Here is a 20,771-nt window from a genome sequence, read left to right on the forward strand (position 1 = left end):
CCATGGCATGGGGCATCAAGATTGTTCCACAGCCTTAACATAGTTTGAATGGAATACAAATGCAAATATGTAGAGTGCAAACTTTATATTTTGTATTATTTTGTATGTATTTATATTGTACATATTTATATATTGTACTCTTTCCAAACTGAGCCTTGTATTTGTACAAATACAAATACAAGGTTTTACAATATACATATATGTATTTATACTCATTCCAAACTAAGCCTTAAGAAAAAAAAATCATCTATAACATAAAATATTCTTAGGTCAATAAGTCTAATAGATCATTGACAGATCTGTTTTATAGTTCTTTCCTTCAATGGAAATCATATATAATAAAATTATTTTGTATATTTTCAGGTTTTTCTAATTTTTTGGGCAAAATTCATAGGTATAACAAAATCTAGGGGACATTTATGACCGCCACTATAATTTTTATTAGTAGTCATGACTAAGCATAGATCCTCAACGGCTTTATGCCATTCCACCCATGCATGTCACGTGCTCATGTCTTTAGATACTTAAAACAATATCTTCTATAACTCTAAAGGTCAATGTTTTTGAAATCGGACTGGATTGGATGATTGGACTGGAAAAACCTGGTTAAGTGACTGGTTTCATTTTATCTCAGAATCGTATTTTGGTCAAATTAAAAATTATTGATTTGGTCAGTAAATCGTTGATCAGCATCCGAATCATTGAATGGTTTTTGGCTGTTTTTTATTTTTCAGTTTTTTATTTTTTTTTTTTTTGTTAGAACAGGCCATCTATTCAGTTTGAACGTTCAAACCATTCAACCCAACAACCAGACCCCTAAACGGTTCATTATCCGATTTGATTTTAAAAACCTTGCAAAAAGCTACAACAGACGAACTGTAGACATCCCCCAAAGTCATCCACAATCTGTCTCGGTTGTAGCAACTAGCAAGGTCTAACGAGATAGGCTTAGCCCTATCCAATGTCTTATGTGCATATTGGGCCCAATTGGGCAACGTTCCTGTTAGGCTGTTACCCAGTTAAGTTAGAGATTCAAGACTCAGGCTTTTTCACCAACTATACGTGCATAAAATTGCTTCCATCTCGCTCCAATTTTAAATTCAAAAACATGAAAAAAAAATGCAAATTTATTATTATATTGCTACAAAATTGTATTCATAACAAACACCTACAAAAATGGAGTATAAGTTTGCTTTGATTCAACACTTGCGCTCTTATATACTAAAGGAGTTATGGTTCAAAACTACGTAGGCTTTGGAGTTGACTTTTAAAAATACAGCAATAGAACAATTGGAAAACCAGACAAGCTTTAAGTAAAATGAAATAGATAGAAGGCGCTTGAAATCAAGCAGAAGCAACATTACAATTGGAAAATATATGAAAATTGCAAAGAAATATTGCAAAGTACCAAATCTCACACATCCACAGCTGAAAAAAAAAAAAAAAAAAAAAAAAAAAAAACTTATTTTCTATAGCACGCCAATAAAATTGAAGGAGGAGAATGCAGTGGGACGGTCCACTAGGTTGAGAAGCATTGCTTGATGGGATGATATCCAAAGAAATGCAGGATGGTTGATCAGCAAGGAAAATCAAGGGCTGGTGGATGAGTGAGGTGGAGAGAGTGAAGGGATGGGGATGCCCTTTGGAAGGGAAGGGATGGTGGGCAATGTGGGCTTTGGGAGTCCGGGGACCTCCGGCACTTGGGGCAATTCAGGATTTGGTAAGGTTGGGATTTGAGGGAATGGCGGCAGCTCAGGCTTTGGGAAGGTTGGAACTTGGGGCAGTGGCGGCAGTTGAGCTTTAGGGAAAGCAGCTGGGATGGTGGGAATAAGAGATGGGAATTGAGGTTTGGGAAGTCCTGCTGCAGGATTAATTGTAGGCAACGACAATGCGATGACAATGCGATGAACAACAGAGTTAGAGGAATGGATGAGCATCGGAGATAAGCCATGGTTGATATATGTGAGAGCTATAGGAGAATGTGGAAAAACAAGTAGATCTGATTGAGGCTTTATGCATGACCCAGCCTTAGTTGGCCTTTATAGAGAGAGGGGACGGGAAGGGACGAAGCGTCTAGGTAGGAGAGGTCAATGTGATGACAGTAGTGGGGTTGTTGGAGAGAGGTTGCTAATTATTTGCCTTGCTACTTGGTAGCTCATACCACTTTTTTATTTTATTTAAAAAAATCTCAATATCACTTTTTATTTTATTTTAAAAAATACCAATACTACTTTTTTATTTTATTTTATATATCTTCTGAAGGGTTACACAACGGGGTAGCCCTTCCCTCAACCCAGGTGCAAGCGGGATTCCATCCCAAGTCTCCTTTATTTTATTCTTTTGGTTGGAAGATCAAAATTTTGCAAATGTATATCAAATACACATTCTTTCTGATGAGGGCAGATTTGGCCCTCCAGTGAAATTGCAACACGTGGCACCTCGTGACAACTAAGCAAACACCCAGGCAGCATCTTACCAAATTGGTGTCCCACCCGGGCATCGGTCTGGCCGGCTTGGCGCGGCCTGGCGCAACCTGCGCGCTGCCTGGCGTGGCCTGCGCGGCTTGTGCGACCTGACCGACCTGGATCAGCCTGGCACATGGTCCGACCTGGCTGACCTAGCCCCCCAAGCTCGGTAGCTCACCAAGGAGCTCGGTACCTCACCAAAGAGCTCGCCAAGGAGTCAGGCAGCTCACCACAAGCAGCTCGGCATAGCTCCCCCGGGCAGCTCACCACTTGTAGGGTAGCTCGGTACAGAAGCGCCATCCTGACAACCTGGCCCAGGCGCCGACCTGGCCGCCTGACACAAGCGCCATCCTGACAACCTCGAGGATTTCACCACCGTACCCCGGTTTTGACGGGATGTAACGAGTCTTACCATTTGAGGGCTTTTCACCCACCTAACCCATGAGGACTCCAGTATATAAAGACCTCACCCCCCAAAGGGGAGGGGGGAGAATGGAAAAAAAATAGAGGTAATCCCTGCTCTCTAGCTCTCTCATATCATCTTCAAGCTCTCTACAATTAGAGTGTTAACTTAAGCATCGGAGAGTCTCTGCCGAGAAAATACCCCCAGGTCCTCTGATTCAGTTCTCGCAGGTCCCTCAGCTCCCGCCGCCTACAAAGATGAGGAAAAAATGGAGTTCTCGCAGGTCCCTTAGCTCCCACTGCCTACAAAGGAAATAAGATTACCTCATGCAGAGGGCAGTCGGGTTGCACTGAACTAGGGAGCTCCACCACTTTCTGAGTCACTGGCTGCCTAGTAGGGAGCACGCCACCAGGCAGTTCGTCACCAGAGAGCTCGGCACCAAGCAGCTCGCCACTAGGCAGCTCGCCACCTCACAGGGAGCTCGTCACCAGGCAGCTCTCCACCAGGCAGTTCGTCACCAAGGAGCCCGTCACCAGGCAGCTCGCCACCTCACAGGGAGCTCGTCACCAGGCAGCTCTCTACTAGGCAGTTCATCACAGGGAGTTCGTCACCAAGCAGCTCGTCACCAAGCAGCTCTCCACCAGGCAATTCTCCACCAGGGAGTTCGTCACCATGTAGCTCTCCATCAGGGAGCTCGCCACCAGGGAGTTTGCCACCAAGTAGCTCATCACCAAGGCACTTCACCACCATGTCAAATAACGAGGTACTTAGCCAAAAAAAATTGATACATCATAAAAATTGGTACGTGACCAGAAACGGTTACATCACTTTCTTTCTCTAATATCCTTATATATCTTATACAACTTTATTATATGACACATGAAAATGTTATTAGGCACTCATTGTACTTCTATAATGAGGGCATATTCATTTACCTCAGGAAGTTACTCACCCGAATAAGTGCATTTACCTATGTTCTTTTGTTTCTCAGATAAACAAGAAAATGACCATTTTAGTTATAAAAAGCCATTATTAAAAGGGACAATTTTGTCCCATCCAAATGTAAGCAACTTTTCCCCTCAAGTGGAAAAGTTATTTACCCACTTGGGAGATGGATAGGCAAGTGATACCCATGGAAAATAAATTTTCCATAGACTCCTGCCAGCCCCCACCATTCAGACATGTGGTTTTTTCAAATTTAGACATAGGACATTTTCTGAGAATTTGTTATTAAAGCCCACGGCCCACTATCACTATTCAGACAAGTGGCCTTCTCATTTTCTAGAAAGCTAGACGCGTGGCAATTCCTGAGAAATTCCTAATAAATCCCACAACCCACTCTACAGCCCCCCACCATTCAAACACATGGCCTTCTCATTTTTCTAGAAAACTAGACACGTGGCATTTTATGGGAAGTTGCTGCTAAAACCCACAACCCACTGTCACCATTTTCAATCCATTCTTAAAAAATACAGAAAATGCAAAAGTGGTTATTCGCAACCACTTTTGCCTACATTCTATCAATCTCAATTAATCATTAACCCTCTACATATCATAACAAAAGAAAAATATCCATATTCTAATAATTATTGAAAAGCTATTTTTTAAATAAATTTTTCTTAAATTTTTAATAATTATTTAAATATTAATAAATATAAATTTAACATTATTGATTCTATAATGTAAATTTAACATTACTGATTCCATATGGGGTATATTGGTTGATAGCAACTAAAATCTCATTAACCAATTTTCTCCCCTCTCAAAATCCAAATAAAGAACTAGCCCAAAAAGCTACAAACATACGAACTGTAGATATCCCCCAAAATCATCCACAGTCCGTCTTATTGTAGAAAGGTCTCACGAGGTAGGCTTAGCCCAATCCAATGTCTTATGTGCATATTGGGCCCAATTGGGCAACATTCTTGTTACCCACTTAACCTCGCTTCATGTGTTAGACTAGAGACTCAAGACTCAGGTTGTCTATATTAGGATTATTTTTCATAGGCTGCGATTGGCAAAAGGCATGCATCAATGTAAACACAATTTGATAAAAATTTGAGAATGCAAATTTGCTTCAGTTTTGCATTAATAAATTTTGTATTATGTTTGGTTGTGATGGGTATATGAATATAGAATTCAAGACCGGAATATACCTTTTTTTACATTGATCAACCATAAGTGCAAAAGTTTGATTCTATTTTGATCTAATTTAAATGCAAAAAATACGTGAAAAAATGCAAATTTATTATCATTTTGTTACAAGAATGCATTCTTAACAAATGCATGCAAAATTGCAGAGTATCAATTTGGTTAAATTCAACACTTGCACTCTTACCAAAGGATTTATGATTCACGACTACTTAAGCTTTGGAGTCGATTTTTAAGAATAGAAGACCAATAGATGGATCTAGGGTCTTAAGCCTTTGTGAACCCTCTCATTTTGTAAAATCACAGTTCAGTTTGGAAGGAGTATAAATACAAATTTGTTGAGTGCAAAATCTTGTATTTTGTATTATTTTGTATGTATTTGCATAGTATATATTTGTATTTATATTTCTATCAAATTGAGGCTCAATTTGGAAAGAGTACAAATGCAAATATGTACAGTGCAAATACATATAAAATAATACAAAAATACAAGGTTTTGCGCTCTACATATTTGTATCTGTACTCCTTCTAAACTGAGTGCAAATACAGGTTTGGAGTATATATGCACTTTGGTTCAGTTTTTACTGGTGCTTCATAAGAATGCATTTATGTATTGAAAGTGACAATTTTCACAAATTTCAAAGCAACTTTACATCCAAAATGAGAGCAAAGTCTTAATTGAAAAAAGGATGTAAAACTTTGCACTCATAGTTGATCAATGTCAAACTTCGTGGTGTCTCAGTTGATATATTAGTTAAATAGTCCCAACAGAGATGTGGATTAGAGTCCCGCTACCTATTTCCACCTACCTTAAAAAGTTAATAGTGTGTTGTGTTAAATATTTAAAAAAAAAAAAAAAAAGAGTTGATCAATGTTAAAAAGTGTATTTCAATCTCGGGAGTCATATTTGTGTTAGTTACAACTAAAAACTGTTTGACAATAAAATAAGTTTGTCAATGTAGAACTAAACCAACTTTGCATTTGCACTCTATTTGTACTCTTCTAATTAACATCACCAGACAAGAGAAAACCATATCAGTTAGGAAGAGAATACTTATGCTGTGTGAAGGTTTCTAACAAGAAAGTCGAATTTATCCTAGAAGAGAAGAACGCCTTGGATTGGAGATGGATGGGGCTTCTATATGTCCGGTGTGTCTCGTGTTTCAAGCATCAGACCATCTGAATTGAACATTATCGTGATCATCGTTTCATCTTTTAAGCTATATTTGGTTTGAAGGAAAATATAGGGAAAGGAAGGAAAGGTAGGAAAACCTTTACAACCCTTATATTGGTTTTCCTGTCTTCCCTTCCTTTCCCTACCTTTTCCTTCAAACCAAACATAGCCTATGAAAAATCTATCCACCATTCGATTATACGCAGTTAAATCAAATCCCAACCAGCTTATAACTATTAGCTTCTAAATGGGTTAATGGGATCAGTCCGGGAACCTCCGGCACCGGCGGCAATTCAGGCTTTGGCAAGGTTGGGATTTGAGGGAACTCAGGCTTTGGAAAGGTTGGGAGTTGGGGCAGTGACGGCAGTTGAGGCTTAGGGAAAGCTGGAATGGTGGGAAGAGGTGGGAATTCAGGCTTTGGAAGTCCTACTGCAGGATTAATTGTAGGCAACGTTGCCTCAAGAAGCTGGCGAGCTGCGAGGACATCGCTACTCAGCAATGACAATGTGATGAGCAACAGGGGTAGAAGAAAGGATGGGCAGCGGAGATAAGCCATGACAAGAGCTGCAATTGAGAGAGCGAAAGACAGCTTTCTATAATGTGGAAAAGCAAGTCTGATTGAGGCTTTTGAGCTTGGATTATTGCATGCATGAGCCATCCCCATTGGGCTTTTATATGGAGAGAAGGGATAGAGTAGGGGGCTGAGGGAAGATAGTAGTGAGGTTGTTGGAGAGGGTTTGTTTGCTACTTGTTAGTTCATCCTCTCGACCTATCAAATCTCAATACCACTTCTTTATTTTACTTTTTGTTTGGTTGGTTTTAGATCCAATTTTTCAAATGTATTAAGCACATTATTTTTTTATAGCTCTAGATCAATCTGCATATATATCAGATATAATTTAATTTGTTTACCCAACAAAAAAGATACAATTTTATTTAATTATTAAAACCAAGAGAAGTTCAAGCAGTGATATAGTTTGATTAGCTCAAACTACAATCTACCACGTGACAGTGTTGTTCTAACGAGCTATAAGCAGGGAATGCAAAGGATCCACATAGCCAATTACCCATAGTTCATGATTACACATCTCCGCCCCACAACGTCCCACAGCACATCCTGCCGTGTATTGGGCATATCTCCCGATGATAACATCACCGGTTCTGATATTATCATTGAAAAATATTCTTAATACACAGTGAGGATATTCTGTGGGACATTGTAGGGCAGCCCTCTTGTGGGATGGATGTTAACTCATAGTTCATATAGTCAAGATGGATGACCTAATCTCGATTAACTTAGTGTGTTCAATTGTTGGATGTTCAATCTCTTTAATACTTGAAATGTTTCAATTTTGGCAAAATCTATGATGCAACTTCTGCGGTAAAAGATGGAGATTAATAATTGAAATTTGGTCATAATTAAATCTTATTTTGTGAAGAGTGATGTTGTGCGATCTGACTGTTCTCTGCTGGAGGATGATCTGGCTTCTAGTCGGACGACGAGCTAGGTAAATCTACAAAATGAGACAAGAACTCGGGGTGGCTAGCCCGGCAAGGTCACTCCAATGCTTAAGTTAGTAAGTTGTTTGTGAGCTGAAATAGCTTTGAGAATGTAGAGAGCTAAAGAGCTAGAGAGTAGAGAAATCATGCGTACCTTGTGCCCTCGGGGTTGGAGCCTTTATATAGCTAAGTACTCGCAGGTTTTGCAGATTGGTTCCGGGATCTTCGTTACGATGGGATCCATTTCCGCTTTAATTAGAGGATAATGTTACCAACTGATAAGGCTTATCAATTCCTCCCGAGCCAGACAGGGAGGAGATAAGGCTTGTCGTTATGCGGCGTGGTCCTGTGAGGTTCGGGGTCTATTGGAGAGATTTTCAGGGTTGCCACGTAATGGTCTGGGTCGATATCCCCGAGCTGATACTTTTTAGTTTCGAATTGGACTTAATGCCGAATTGCCTTGGGACCGAGGTGGCCTTGTCCCGAGGTGACTTAATGTTGAAGTGGTTGGGTGTCCAAGCTCGACTATTGCAAACTAGGCATATCGGGCTGAATTATCAGCTCTTGGTCAGGTCATGTCCACGTGTCCCCTTTTTACTAGGTCAAGCCAAATCACCCTTCATCAAGTGAATCAATGAAAACTAAAGCCCCATTTGATTCGTGAGAATAGGGGTCTGGAATCGGAATCAGAATGAGCTATTCCAATTCCAACTATTTGGTTGGGTAGAATCGGAATCCCATTCCCTTTCTCCATTGGGAATGAAATCCCATTCATGTTGTCATTCCCATTCTTGTTTGAACTAAACAAATTATGAGAATGAACTATTCCGATTTCGATTCCAATTTTGATTCTGATTCCAATTCCAATTCCAATTCTAACTATAAACCAAACGGACCCTTAAATTTCAGGTACAAACAATATCAGTGCGTGCACGATAGTTGAAGTCTTCAATTCATTAAAACCATTTGAGACTTGAGAGGTTTCTTTGGACGCCAAAGAAACAAGTGTCTGTATGTATCCCTTCTTGCTTTTTAACCGTTCAAAACATGGTTTTTAAAAACGAACCAGTGATTGAACCGGTTAGGGGTTCGGATACTGGTTCGAACGGTTAACCTATTTTGACAAAAAGATTAAAAAATTAAAAAATTGGAAAACAGTCAAAACGGTTCAAATGGTTCATCGGCCGATTCAGCGGTTTGCTGACCAAAATCAATGGTTTGGGAGGAAAAAGTTGTTTTAGAAAAAAAAAAAACAGAACTGGTCAACCCGGTTTTCCGGTCCAGTCCGATTTTAAAAACAGTGGTTCAAAAATGATAAAAATTGAACCTATAATAGATGCTTGAAAACATTTCGAAATGCATATATTCTTTTCATGCAATTGCCCTCACTATCTAAATGATAAATCAGTGGTATTGAATGTCGGATGCCCCCACAGCCCACACCATTTTTATTGCTTGGTTTGGAAACCCTGACCAATCCAAACTGGAAAAGATCCGACTGAAAGACAGGAATTTGGAGTCGATTGGGCCCACCCAAAAGTGGCAGGACTATTATCCACGGGTGTTCCACAGTTGCGTAGGCTTTGGAGTCGATATTTAGGGCTTCGTGGGCACTTTTCATTGCAAGTTGCAACATTGCGTACTGTTGACATCCCCGCATTGCATAAAGGAAATCATCAGTTCAGACTTTAGAGACGACACATGATTTCTAAAGTTCTCTAAAAACTACAACAATAGAATAACGTCTTAGATGGGATTTATAGGTGGGCCTACGCTCCATCTTTTCTTGTGCCCCGTGATCTAAGCATTACACCCACTATACGATAGGTCTAAGTAAAATGATGCTTGGTATTATTGTCGTTTATCAGATAATCGATCTTAAATCTGCCGATGGAGCCTAAAGTTTTGTTTAATTAAATTGTTTATCAAGAAAACATTTTTCTTGGATTATGTGAGAATCATCTCTTGGATGAATGAAGTTCTAACATGCTTTTTTCACTATTTGGCACATGTGACACCTAATGGCACCTGGCTGTCTAAGAAAAATGTCATACAAAAAATTTATAAGATAAATGACAACGAAAACTAAACAGCCCCTAACGCTCAGTTTGGAAAGACTGTAAATGCAAATATATACAACACGAGTACATACAAAATAATACAAAATATAAGATTTTTTGCCCTCTACAAATTTATATTTATACTCCACCCAAACTGAGCCTAAAGCATTAACTATGTACCTAAATCGACGTTATCAGATTATTTTAACCATATGATTTGAACGTTTCCGTGATCATCATTTCATCTTTCAAAAGAAAAAAATCTATCTACAAAGTTCACTAGATGCAGTAAAATCAAATGGTTGTAACCCGTAATACAAGTAAGAAAGGAAACAAAACTGAGTTTTGATCTCTGAATCACACAACTTCAACCGCTGTACAATGTAGGTTTGGCAATTTCTCTAGCAAGTCGAACGTTAGCATCGACGCTCTTGGCTTTGCCGTCCGGTCAGAAGATCCCACTGGAAACAATGGAGACGGCATGGTTCGTTCGCATGCCCCGAACCACTTGGCTTGCATGTACTTGTGCTTCCTCCAAGGGGCCATGTGCATCTTGTTTTCTTTCATGCATTCCTTAGCAGCAAAACACGAGATCTTGATTAGGGTTCTTAGCCTTTCAGCCTTTCCAACGAAAACTTCGGGAAGCCGATTGTATTCATCCTTTGCTCTTGGCACCTCGAACTCAGCCCGGAAATTCAATTCAATCACCACTCACACCTCCCCCTTCTTAGGACTTTTCTCCAGCACATCCAGGTAGGTGTGCTCTCCTACAACCAGGTGAAAATAGAGTGAACCACAGTTCTTCAATTGATCAAACTCTGCTTAAAATCATCAAGCTCCATAATTTCTGAGACGGAAGTAGGAATCTTGCATACCTGATGGGATGTCTGCAGAGCTCCTCCACTTGGACTTGCATATGGCACAGTCGTAACCGGCCTTGCGAAGATGGTCCGAACTTCTCGCTGCAATCAACTTCGGCAACCTCCGGCAAACGCAAATATTTCCTTTCAACTGGGATTCTCTTAGAGCAAATTTGGTTGAGCTCATCGGTGCCTTCAATTCGGAAGCTAGTCTTGTTGGTGATAAAAAGGATTTTGAGGGAGCGAGTAGCAGCAGAGAGAAGGGGAGAAGATATCGTAGTCGATGTTCTTCACGGCACTCCGACGTTCCAACTTCGGCCTACGTCGGCTTGAGAAAGAAGATGATAGAAAACAATAGCAAAAAAACATACCCTGGTTGTTTCTTCCGGCGTCGGCAACAATGGAATAAAATAGGGACGCAACAATATTCCTGCAACGGCAACAAGAGTCGTCTTCTTCGGCAATGGCACTAGATTCTCTGATTTCAACTTTTTCAGTGATGCATTCGCTCGACATCACCGCCATGACGAGCTGGTTTTCGGAATCTCAGGTAACTATAAGTGTAAACAGTGGTTACTATTATAAGAGAAATTATAGCTGGGTTATTTTTCGTAATTTCGATCTGAAATTCATGCATTATTCAAAATACCGATTGGGTAATTAGGTCTTTTTAATTAATCGGATACAATGAAAGTTCAGGTATTAATTTGTCACATTTTAAAATTTGAATACTAAATTAGCACCCCACCTAAAATACAGGGTACGAAATTTTCCCTTAAATTAAATTAACTTAAATTATTTAATTTTTCTGTCATTTGTGGTTGTGCCAGGCCGCCGAAATTAAAGTCGCCACTAAAAGCCGAAGTAGAACAATTTATAAAACCAAACACTCTTAATTAAAATAAAATTGACAGAAGGGGCTTTAAATATTTCAAGAAAAAAGATTACAATTGGAAAATACATAAAAATTACAACTGGAATACTGCAAAGTACCAAGTCTCACACATCCGTCCACAACTTCACTGGTATATATAGAAGCTAGCAATGCTTGATGTTGGATCAGCAAGGAGGAAAATCATGGGCTAGTGGTTGAGTGAGGTGGAGAGAGGGAAGGGATGGGGATGTCTTTTGGAAAGGAAGGGAAGGTGGGCAATGTGGGCTTTGGCAGACCGGGGACCTCCGGCACCGGAGGCAATTCAGGCTTTGGCAAGGTTGGGATTTGGGGCAACTCAGGCTTTGGGAAGGTTGGAACTTGGGGTAGTGGAGGCAGTTGAGGTTTAGGGAAAGCTGTTGGGATGGTGGGAAGAGGTGGGAATTCCGGCTTGGGAATTCCTGCTGCAGTAGGAATTGTAGGCAAAGTTGTGTGAAGAAGCTGGCGAGCTGCAAGGACATGGCTGCTCAGCAATGACAATGTGATGAGCAACAGACGTAGAGTAAAGGATGGGCACCGGAGATAAGCCATGGCTATTCGATGAAGACAAAAGCGGCTTGAGAGAGTGAGACAAAAGCAAGTCTGATTGAAGCTTTAAGCTTTGGATTGCATGCATGAGCCAGCGCCATTTGGCTTTTATAGAGATGGGGAAAAGAGTACTGGGCTGAGGGAAGGAACGAAGAGGTTGATGTGGGGTTGTTGGAGAGGGTTGTGCTTTGCTACTTGGTAGCTCATCCCCTCGACCTATCAAATCTCAATGCCACTTCTTTTATTTTTTTGGTTGGTAGATCAAAATTTTGCAAATGTATATCAATCACACATCTCTCTCTTCTTTTTTTATCTAAAATCTGTATATATCAGATATAATTTATTTTATGTGTTTGCTTCCTTGGGCGTTTATGGATAGGCCAATTATGTATACTTTTTTACTTTAAATATTTATGTATACCTTTTCATTTTAAACGTTTTTTACTTTAAACATTTTTTTTATTTTTGTTGTTTGGTTGGGTTTTACTTTAAACATTTTTTACTCTTCACCTAAGATTAATACCCATTAAAGTATGCCACATCAGCATTTGGTTTCAAGAAAGGCCGGGGCGTTGGAGGAAACAAGAATTTGACATTTCCCCAAATGCCCCATACACAAAAATCAAAGCATTTCAGATTTCTACCATTTATTTGATAAATAGTAAAACCAAACAATTGTTTCATTTTGCTTCATCTGCAATAAATGCCAACACTTATGTGGTGCTGATGTGGCGTCATTTTTTCAATAAACGCCCACAAACCCAAACACTTGTCAAAGCTAAGAGATATTGAAGTATTGATGATATGGTTTAATTGATTAGTTCATACTACAATCTACCAAGCGGCAATGTTGTACTTGTCCTAAAGAGCTATTAGAGTGGTTTTGTCACCAATAGACCTATTCATGGGTCGGGTAGCCTGACGGGCTGGCCTGGTCCAGCCCGTTATTAAGTCAAGCTTGTTCATAATTTTAGGCACACGGTCTCAGGCTCGGGCCTAAAGCACTAGCCTGACTTTTTTCGGGTCGAGCTCGGACTTTCTCAAAAAAGCCCAAGCCCAACTTGATACAATATATTAAATAATAAAAATATATTTTATTTAATAATATATATATAATATTTTTTCTTTGTTCTTCTTCTCTTTTTTCCAAGTAATAGTGAGATGTTTATTATTTTTGAGTTTTGAAGGTTTTTAATATAAATAAAACACCTTTTTATTGAATAAAAAAAAGAAAAAAAAATGTGTTTCAAATTTTTGGCCAAGCTCGGACTCGAGCTCGAGCTCAAGCCTGAGTGTATTCTACTGATACATATACAAAGCTCGGCCCGACCCATGAGTAGGTCTAGTCACCAACCTCAACCTTGTTTCCTTAATGGCTATGAGGAATTTTAAGATGGAATATAAGGGTCCATATATCATATATCAAGATTAGGGATGGATTCGAGCTGAGCTGAGCCGAATAGTACGAGACTCGAGATCGGCTCAAGACTATTTTACAAGGCTCGAGCTCGGCTCGAGACTATTCTACAAGGCTCGAGCTCGGCTCGAGTCAAAAATTCATAAGCTTGAGCTCGGCTCGTTTCATAATCGAGCCAATGAATTGGGCTCGAGCTTGGCTCGAAGCTCGGTTGAAACCGAGCTAAGCCGAGCTTGAGCAACTCGTGAAAAGCTCAACTCGTTGCCACCCCTAATCAAGATGGATGACCTAACCTCGACTGATTTAGTAATTGACTTTTCCCAATGAAAGTATTCAATTGTTAGATATTGTAAAAGATTTAATCTATACTACTATCAAAAATATGAATGAGAGTTTGAAACTTTTGTCTAACTAAAATATCCCTATTTATGAACTTGGTATCTGTCTAATTGTGAGGGTAAAAAATATAATTTCAACTACTACTTTTCATACTATTTAATTCCCCTCACTAAGTCTTTTATTTAAGATATTAGCTCCAATCATCTTTCATTGAATGCTTTCCTTTGCTAAAATGCCCTTATCTTTTAATTTGGTCCCTCTCTAATTGTGAGGGAAAAAATGTAATTTGAACTATTCTTTACCTCTTTCGATTCCCTCTTCTTAAGTCATATATTTAAAGCATTAAATCCTATATTTGAACTAATTTTTTAATTAATAAATTCTATAGTTGTTTTCTTTGCTTCAAATAAAGTATGCCATCTATATCCGATGATTTTAACAATTAATATAAAATCCATGTTTAAAACCGACCTAAAAATATAAGAATTAATAAGAATGATAAATAAGAATTATTTTTATACACAAAAATATAAAAATTATTGAAGGTTTTGGAAATATATTTTTATTATTATCATTATTGTCATCTAAAATTATCACATACAAAACACATTCTCATTTACTAATCTCTTTAATTAATGGTGTTAAAATGCATAATGCATAATGGTGTTAAAACTTAGATTGAGGAAAATTAGATTTGAACTGCACAAATAAAAGTCTCAATTCAACAATTGAGTCTTGAATAATTGGGGGTACCTAGCTTTGATTTATTGATTTATTGCTCCTTACCGGTACCTCTGGAATAATTGGGTCTTTTTCTAAGAATCTGTACCTTTGCTTACTGTTCAAAGTCAAAACTGATAAAAAGAAGGATCATGTACTTGAAAACATTCAAAATGCAAGATTTTAATTGGTCTCAAATTTGAATTCGAATGAACTATTCTCATAGTCTGTTCGGTTCAGACAGAAATCTGAATGGAAATTGAATAGCTAGAATGGGATTTCATTCCCAAGGAATGGCCAATCCTTCTAATGGAAATTGAATATTCAAAGTGGATATTGGATGTTTGATGTCGCCACCATTTTATTGCATTGTTCCAAAACCCTCACCATTCAAAAAAAAAAAAAAAAAGGGAAAGATTCGATTGAAGACTGAATTTATGGATTTTGTGTTGAAAATTAAATGCAAGGGATGAAAAGATTTCATCAAGGCTGCTTTTTTTTTCTCTCGTTAAGGCTGCGTTTATTTTGATGAAAGGGCAAAAACCAAAGTAGTTTTCGTAAAAGGGGTGAAAATGGATATAGCTGAATTAAATAACTCATATTTGAATCTGGAAAGCCCACTTAAGTTAACGACAATGAATTAAGTAACTTAACAATAATCTTAGACTACTTTAACCCTAGTATTTCATTGTTATATATCTCTTTATTTGTCTCATTGTCTGTTCCCATTAGTTTGAAGCCATAACTGTATCATTACTTTTGATCATTTTATATGATCCCTTCGATTAATAGAAATCGTTTTGATTGATCCAACCATTTTCTCTAGAAAAAAAATTGATAAAAAGTTTTGCCCTATCCAACCATGCATTGAACAACATAGTTTGTCCTATAATATTCTGATTCCTTCCAAGTGTTGAGAAGAGTTTGTCATCACATTAACTATGAGACGGCCGGCCAATTTTAGTTATTTTCTGTTCTCATGAAATAAGCATTCCATGATTCGTCACCTCATTCCAAGCAATGGTTAACAGTGTTAAGGCTCCCAAGCATTATATATGTGGAATCAAAAGCCAAAGGAAAAAACCCGTCTTACTGTTATAAACTATATATATGTTCTTTCTTTCTAAAAGCTATATATGAAAATACAAGTTAATGTACTCCAATACAGCCAATCTCATACTATGAGACCAACAACTATTACAGCAATAGCATATATATATATATATATAAGATAGATAGATAGATAGATAGATAGATAGATAGATAGTTAGTAGCTGTATTGAGAGGACAAAGATCCCACCCACTAAGAATGCAACCAGTTTGATCCCAACACAGTATCGCCGCCAACATAGTACTAGCTAGATATATAGATGAATGCGTAATGCCAACCATCCTATCTGCACGAAGAAACATGATCACAATGTAGGATGGATGAAGGAACGAGTGCAATTAAGGGTTAGTTGTTGAATAGGGTGGGGAGAGGGAAGGGATGGGTATGTCCTTGGGCAGTTCAGGTAGTTTTGGCAACGTCGGAAAATGTGGAAGAGGTGGCAACTCCGCCTTGGGCAGTGGTGGAAGTTCAGGCTTAGGCAGACTAGGAACCTCAGGCACAGGCGGCAGTTCAGGCTTTGGCAGAGTGGGCAACTCAGGCTTTGGTAAAGGTGGAAATTCAGGTTTAGGGATGGTGGGGATAGTGGGTAGAGGTGGCAATTCAGGCTTCGGAAGTTCTGGCACCGCCGGCGAGGGTGTCTCCTCAAGAAGTTGACGAGCTGCAAAAGCTACTTCATTGCTCCTCAATGACAAAGTTATCAGTAACAGCGGTAAGAGAAGTTGTGGGTATTGGTGATTAGCCATGGCTGCAGAACAAGAGCTTGAGACACCTTAAGATTGCTACTGCAATTGGTGATTTAAGGCTTTGAGGTGGGTTGCAGGAATGAGGTTATTGGCTTTTTATAGATAGAGGAGTACAGAAGTACGGGAAGGGAGGTGGCGTCTAGGAATGATCAAAATTGACCTTGGCAAGGTTGGTGGGGAAGATTTGGGTTGTTGGTTGAACCTCTCTAGCTATCACTAGCGCACAGATATCAGACGTTCAAGTCTTGGCTGGTAGTACTTGTTATTTGAAAACTGGAGATTGGCATGTATGGTTGTTAAGAAAAGGAGACTTCTTTCTGTTAAGTGGATATCTCATCTCATGTCTTAAGTCTTAACATGTGTACTTACACGAAACCTTAATAATCAAAGAACCAAACTTAGAGACAGTTCATTAAACTTGGGTCGGCTTAATTAGGCCCATCATTCTCGATGAATATCGAAAGTCCAGACTGCTTGATCAATTAATATAAGTAAGCCTGTAAATTTTTATGTACGATCAGGTATGTTATTTTGGGTTACGGCAGTGGGTCTATTTTTGGAATTAGGATCTGCTCCTCACATAGCGCACCTCACACAACCTCACAGCCACATCCCACCATATAATGGGAATATCTCTCTATGAATAATAAATTCAAAGATAGGAGATGTTTCCAATGTGTGGTCAGGGCATGCTGTTAGGTGTGCATTGTGAGGAGCAGATCTGAACTCCTATTTTTGTACTCAATGCTGGTCCTTCCTTTAGTATAAATGTATAATTATTATCCAAGGGGCAGAGTCAGGATTTTTTTGTTGGGTGGCCAAAAGTTAATAAATATGAATTGGGGGGAATATATTAATAAGCATAGATAGGGAGCTAGAATATAAGGTGGATATAAATGGGTGTGGGGGATTGCCTACCAAAATTGAAAAAAAAAAGAAAGAAATCTGTATATATGTGAGTTGGTTCAAAATGATATTTCCCTCTAGTGCCTCTTGATGTGACCATGGAAGATTGAATGTGGCCATCAGATTGATATTGTCGTCGTCATTGTCCAAATTAAACTAGATGGGACTAACTACTTAAATCATGTTTGGTCATTCTATTTCATTTAATGTCATATCCATTGTTTAATTATAGGCGCTTAAATCATTTATGAATTGATTAAAATGTATGTGACCGTCATATGATATTTACTTAAAATTTATATATTGCTTTATGTAATTAAAGGCATGCATTCAGCATTCTAGACCCACCATTGGTAACAAATTAACAGTGGTGATCGTTTGAATACTCATAGTGTACCGTACATGGCCGTAACTTGGGGAAATATGTTGGGATTTTATTGGACTTGGACATAACTTGTGTGCATAGTAAGGTTTTCTTCACCTTCACTGACATTTGCCTTATTTTCTCTTTCCTTCCCATGATTCTTCTTCATGAGAAACAGATTAATCTTAAGGCATAGATAATTGCACTTATCTGTCTTGAATCCCCCTACCTTAGGCCCCAAGGATTGTTGCTCGCACTAATACACAAGCTATTGCGAGAACCTTAATTTCTGATGATAGGTGAATTTGTAGTTTAATTAAAAATTGCAACTAATTAATAATTTTTTTATGGATTAATCAACGAGAGAGTAAATACCAATGGCGATCACAATCTGCCTAATCTTAACTGGTAGAGAAAGAAAAAAAGGCAGCAATGTGTAGCTTGAGCTTCTACCACGGCGGTACTATCTTGTTCGCCCCCTACCCCTTGAGAGGCAGAAATGTGTTTGAATCTTCTACTGGAACTGGATAATACTGAATCAATGATGATACACCATGTTAGCCTGGTGTGTGAGACTTGTATGTATAGAATTGAGTAGCCCAGATTTGAACTCGGTAGCAGTACACTGTAGAAATGCCGTTACAACTTAGAAAGATGGAATTCATTGCAACTTCCTCTGCAAAATAGGGTGAGATCACATTTCCTACTACCATGGTCACAGGACAATCTGGAGACCCCTCAATGAAATGCAAACACGCCAGTGAGACATCACACCAACTCGTGTTTGGTTTAAAACACTAGCTTCATGTTCACATTTCACTGAGAGACCAGGGTTGCTTGCAACCAGTCACAATAAATCTTTGATCAATTAGGGTCGTGCCCCTTCAAAATTTTAACAAAGCCTGCACAAATTACAGCACCAATTCACTACCTATTTCTTTGTCAACCATGCCTAGTTGCTTCGTAATTACATGCGTGGAGGAATTGCAGTAAATTGTTGAGGTAGTATAGTAGACGTGAATACAGGAATGACAGAATGAGGTGCCATCAGAGAAAAAAAAAATGCTGATATGATGAAGCCCTAGAGAAAGTTAAAATGAGAGAATGACTGATAATCAATCAAAACCCAAAACAATATTGCATAGCCTCTGATTAGGGCATTATAAATGACTCTCAAGTAGAACTAATCTCAATCACCTTTAAGCCATAACTACAACAATAACAATGTATAGGGTCATGGTCATTCGTCAACTGTGCCAAAGGGGCATGATAGGTCATGGCCATGGTCACATGCCGCTAGGCATAATAAGGCCACGACATGGTCAGTGACCTTCTATGGACATATCTCTCAGGAGGAAATAATTTGATTTGGTGATCTTTAATGATGAATGAATTTGCCTTTGGACCATAAAAACAAAAAGAGAGGATTATATTTGCACCAAGAAAATGTTACAAATGTATTTGTAGGATACTCGGCACATGACAACTCAAGGGCTAGTAATCAAGTCAAGTTATCTCAATGTGAAGTAGTGCACCAAACTAAGAAAGCAGATGAATCACATATTAACGCAGGTTCTGCAGCTAGCCACCATGCATCTAAGTGGAAGAGTTAGCAGTGTCACGTAGTAAGTAGGAGCCTTTAGTTGGACAATAAAGCTTAACCAAAAATAAACTGAGCTTAATGTACATGTACTTTCAAATTGTAGCCGAGAAAACAGCTCTTTGTCAACTTTTCCAACTCTGATGTAAATTAATGGCCCTATGCGGAAGGGAGAAATGGCCCGAAGACAACAGAAAAGGGAAGGGGGAAAACACCCAAAAAAAAAAACAAATCATATACGAGCAACATATGAATTTGCCTGTGTCACATATCTTACCCATCGATATGGGTTGTAGGTCTTGGATTTCTTTGCTATCTGCAGGTATCTTACCTGCACAAATTTAGAAACATAAGTGAGCATTTCAATACACGTGCAGAGAAAAAATAAGTACAAAAAAAATATTCATAAGGTACTTCAGCACAATTGAAACACTTTCTTCTGGTAATCAATTGGGATCAAATGATTTCAATAACAAATACTTCTACATGCCCCAAGCGAAAGCAAAGCCATTGCCTCATCATGGACAGCAATATGGATGAATTTTGCCAAAGGAATGCCAGAAAAAAAAAATCTATAATTACATCCATACAAATAGCACCGAAAAAAATACAGATCCAAAAAAACTAGTGAAGGGTGTGCATGGGCATATAATTCCAACAGCATTAAAGTCTAGATCCTCTAATCTTAGGATTTGAATCAGTATTTATATCATACCCTACAACTAGGGTCATGCTTTGACAAACAGATATTCTGTTCCATAAAGTTGTAAATAGTAAAAGCACCTCAAAATATCTATATGAAAGCAAAACATTTGGAGACGTGGATGTCCACTTTTGCTGGAAATGGCACCCAATGTGTGAAGCACATAGACATGCTAAGGTGTTTATAAAACAGATTTTCGTAGTCACATCATGCAAGTAAAAGATTCTGAAATTACTAGATAAAAGTTAAAATACATCTAATGGCAAATCCCGAATCTATGTTGTACAAGATGCTGGTTAGTTATAGTGGCCCGGGCTGCATGATCCCACAGCCCCCATACAGAGGAGTTCAAATCACATGAACCACATTTGCCAAGAAAAACTCTGTTTCTTTCTTTTGAAATAAAAAGTGTCATCCTCCATAAAATTCAGTCTCATATGCCCAGGCCCCCTATGGTGCCACCATGAATGACATCAATAGACTATGGCAACATCCAATCAGACAAACACAATAAAAGGATTTCACTGCCACATGGCCATTCTGAAAACTGTTGTCATATGTGAAGATGCATATTCTAGAATCCGATAGCCAAGAGACTACTTCACCTGAAGCCTGGAAGCATTGTACATTGGTATGGTGAAGGTCATGCTTACTGGTCCAGCTTCCCTTGTGATATTTGCTATGTTGAGAAACAAATGCCGACCAATAATTTGCAAGAAAAAAAGGTCAAATTAACATTATGAACGTATCTATTAAATGAAAAGTCTGTGACTAATAACATGGAGTTGTAGTCAGA

The 20,771-nt window shown here is 38.6% G+C and overlaps 1 protein-coding gene across 1 annotated transcript in view; it reads right to left on the minus strand.

Annotated features, from left to right (window-relative positions):
* Window positions 1-19,315: 19,315 nt before the first annotated feature.
* The window catches only part of LOC148850648 (AP-4 complex subunit mu), a 36,791-nt gene continuing 35,335 nt past the window's right edge, over window positions 19,316-20,771 (minus strand). The window contains exons 12-13 of the mRNA XM_088946102.1: window positions 20,581-20,654; window positions 19,316-19,603 (exon numbers count right to left, since the gene is read on the minus strand). Coding sequence (XP_088802228.1) covers window positions 19,505-19,603; window positions 20,581-20,654 — 173 coding nt within the window. The 3' untranslated portion in view covers window positions 19,316-19,504. The remainder of the gene's footprint in view (window positions 19,604-20,580; window positions 20,655-20,771) is intronic.

This window comes from Nelumbo lutea, chromosome 5, assembly GCF_056320005.1.
Source record: "Nelumbo lutea isolate HS-2025 chromosome 5, American lotus-T2T, whole genome shotgun sequence".
NCBI classification, from domain to species: domain Eukaryota; kingdom Viridiplantae; phylum Streptophyta; class Magnoliopsida; order Proteales; family Nelumbonaceae; genus Nelumbo; species Nelumbo lutea.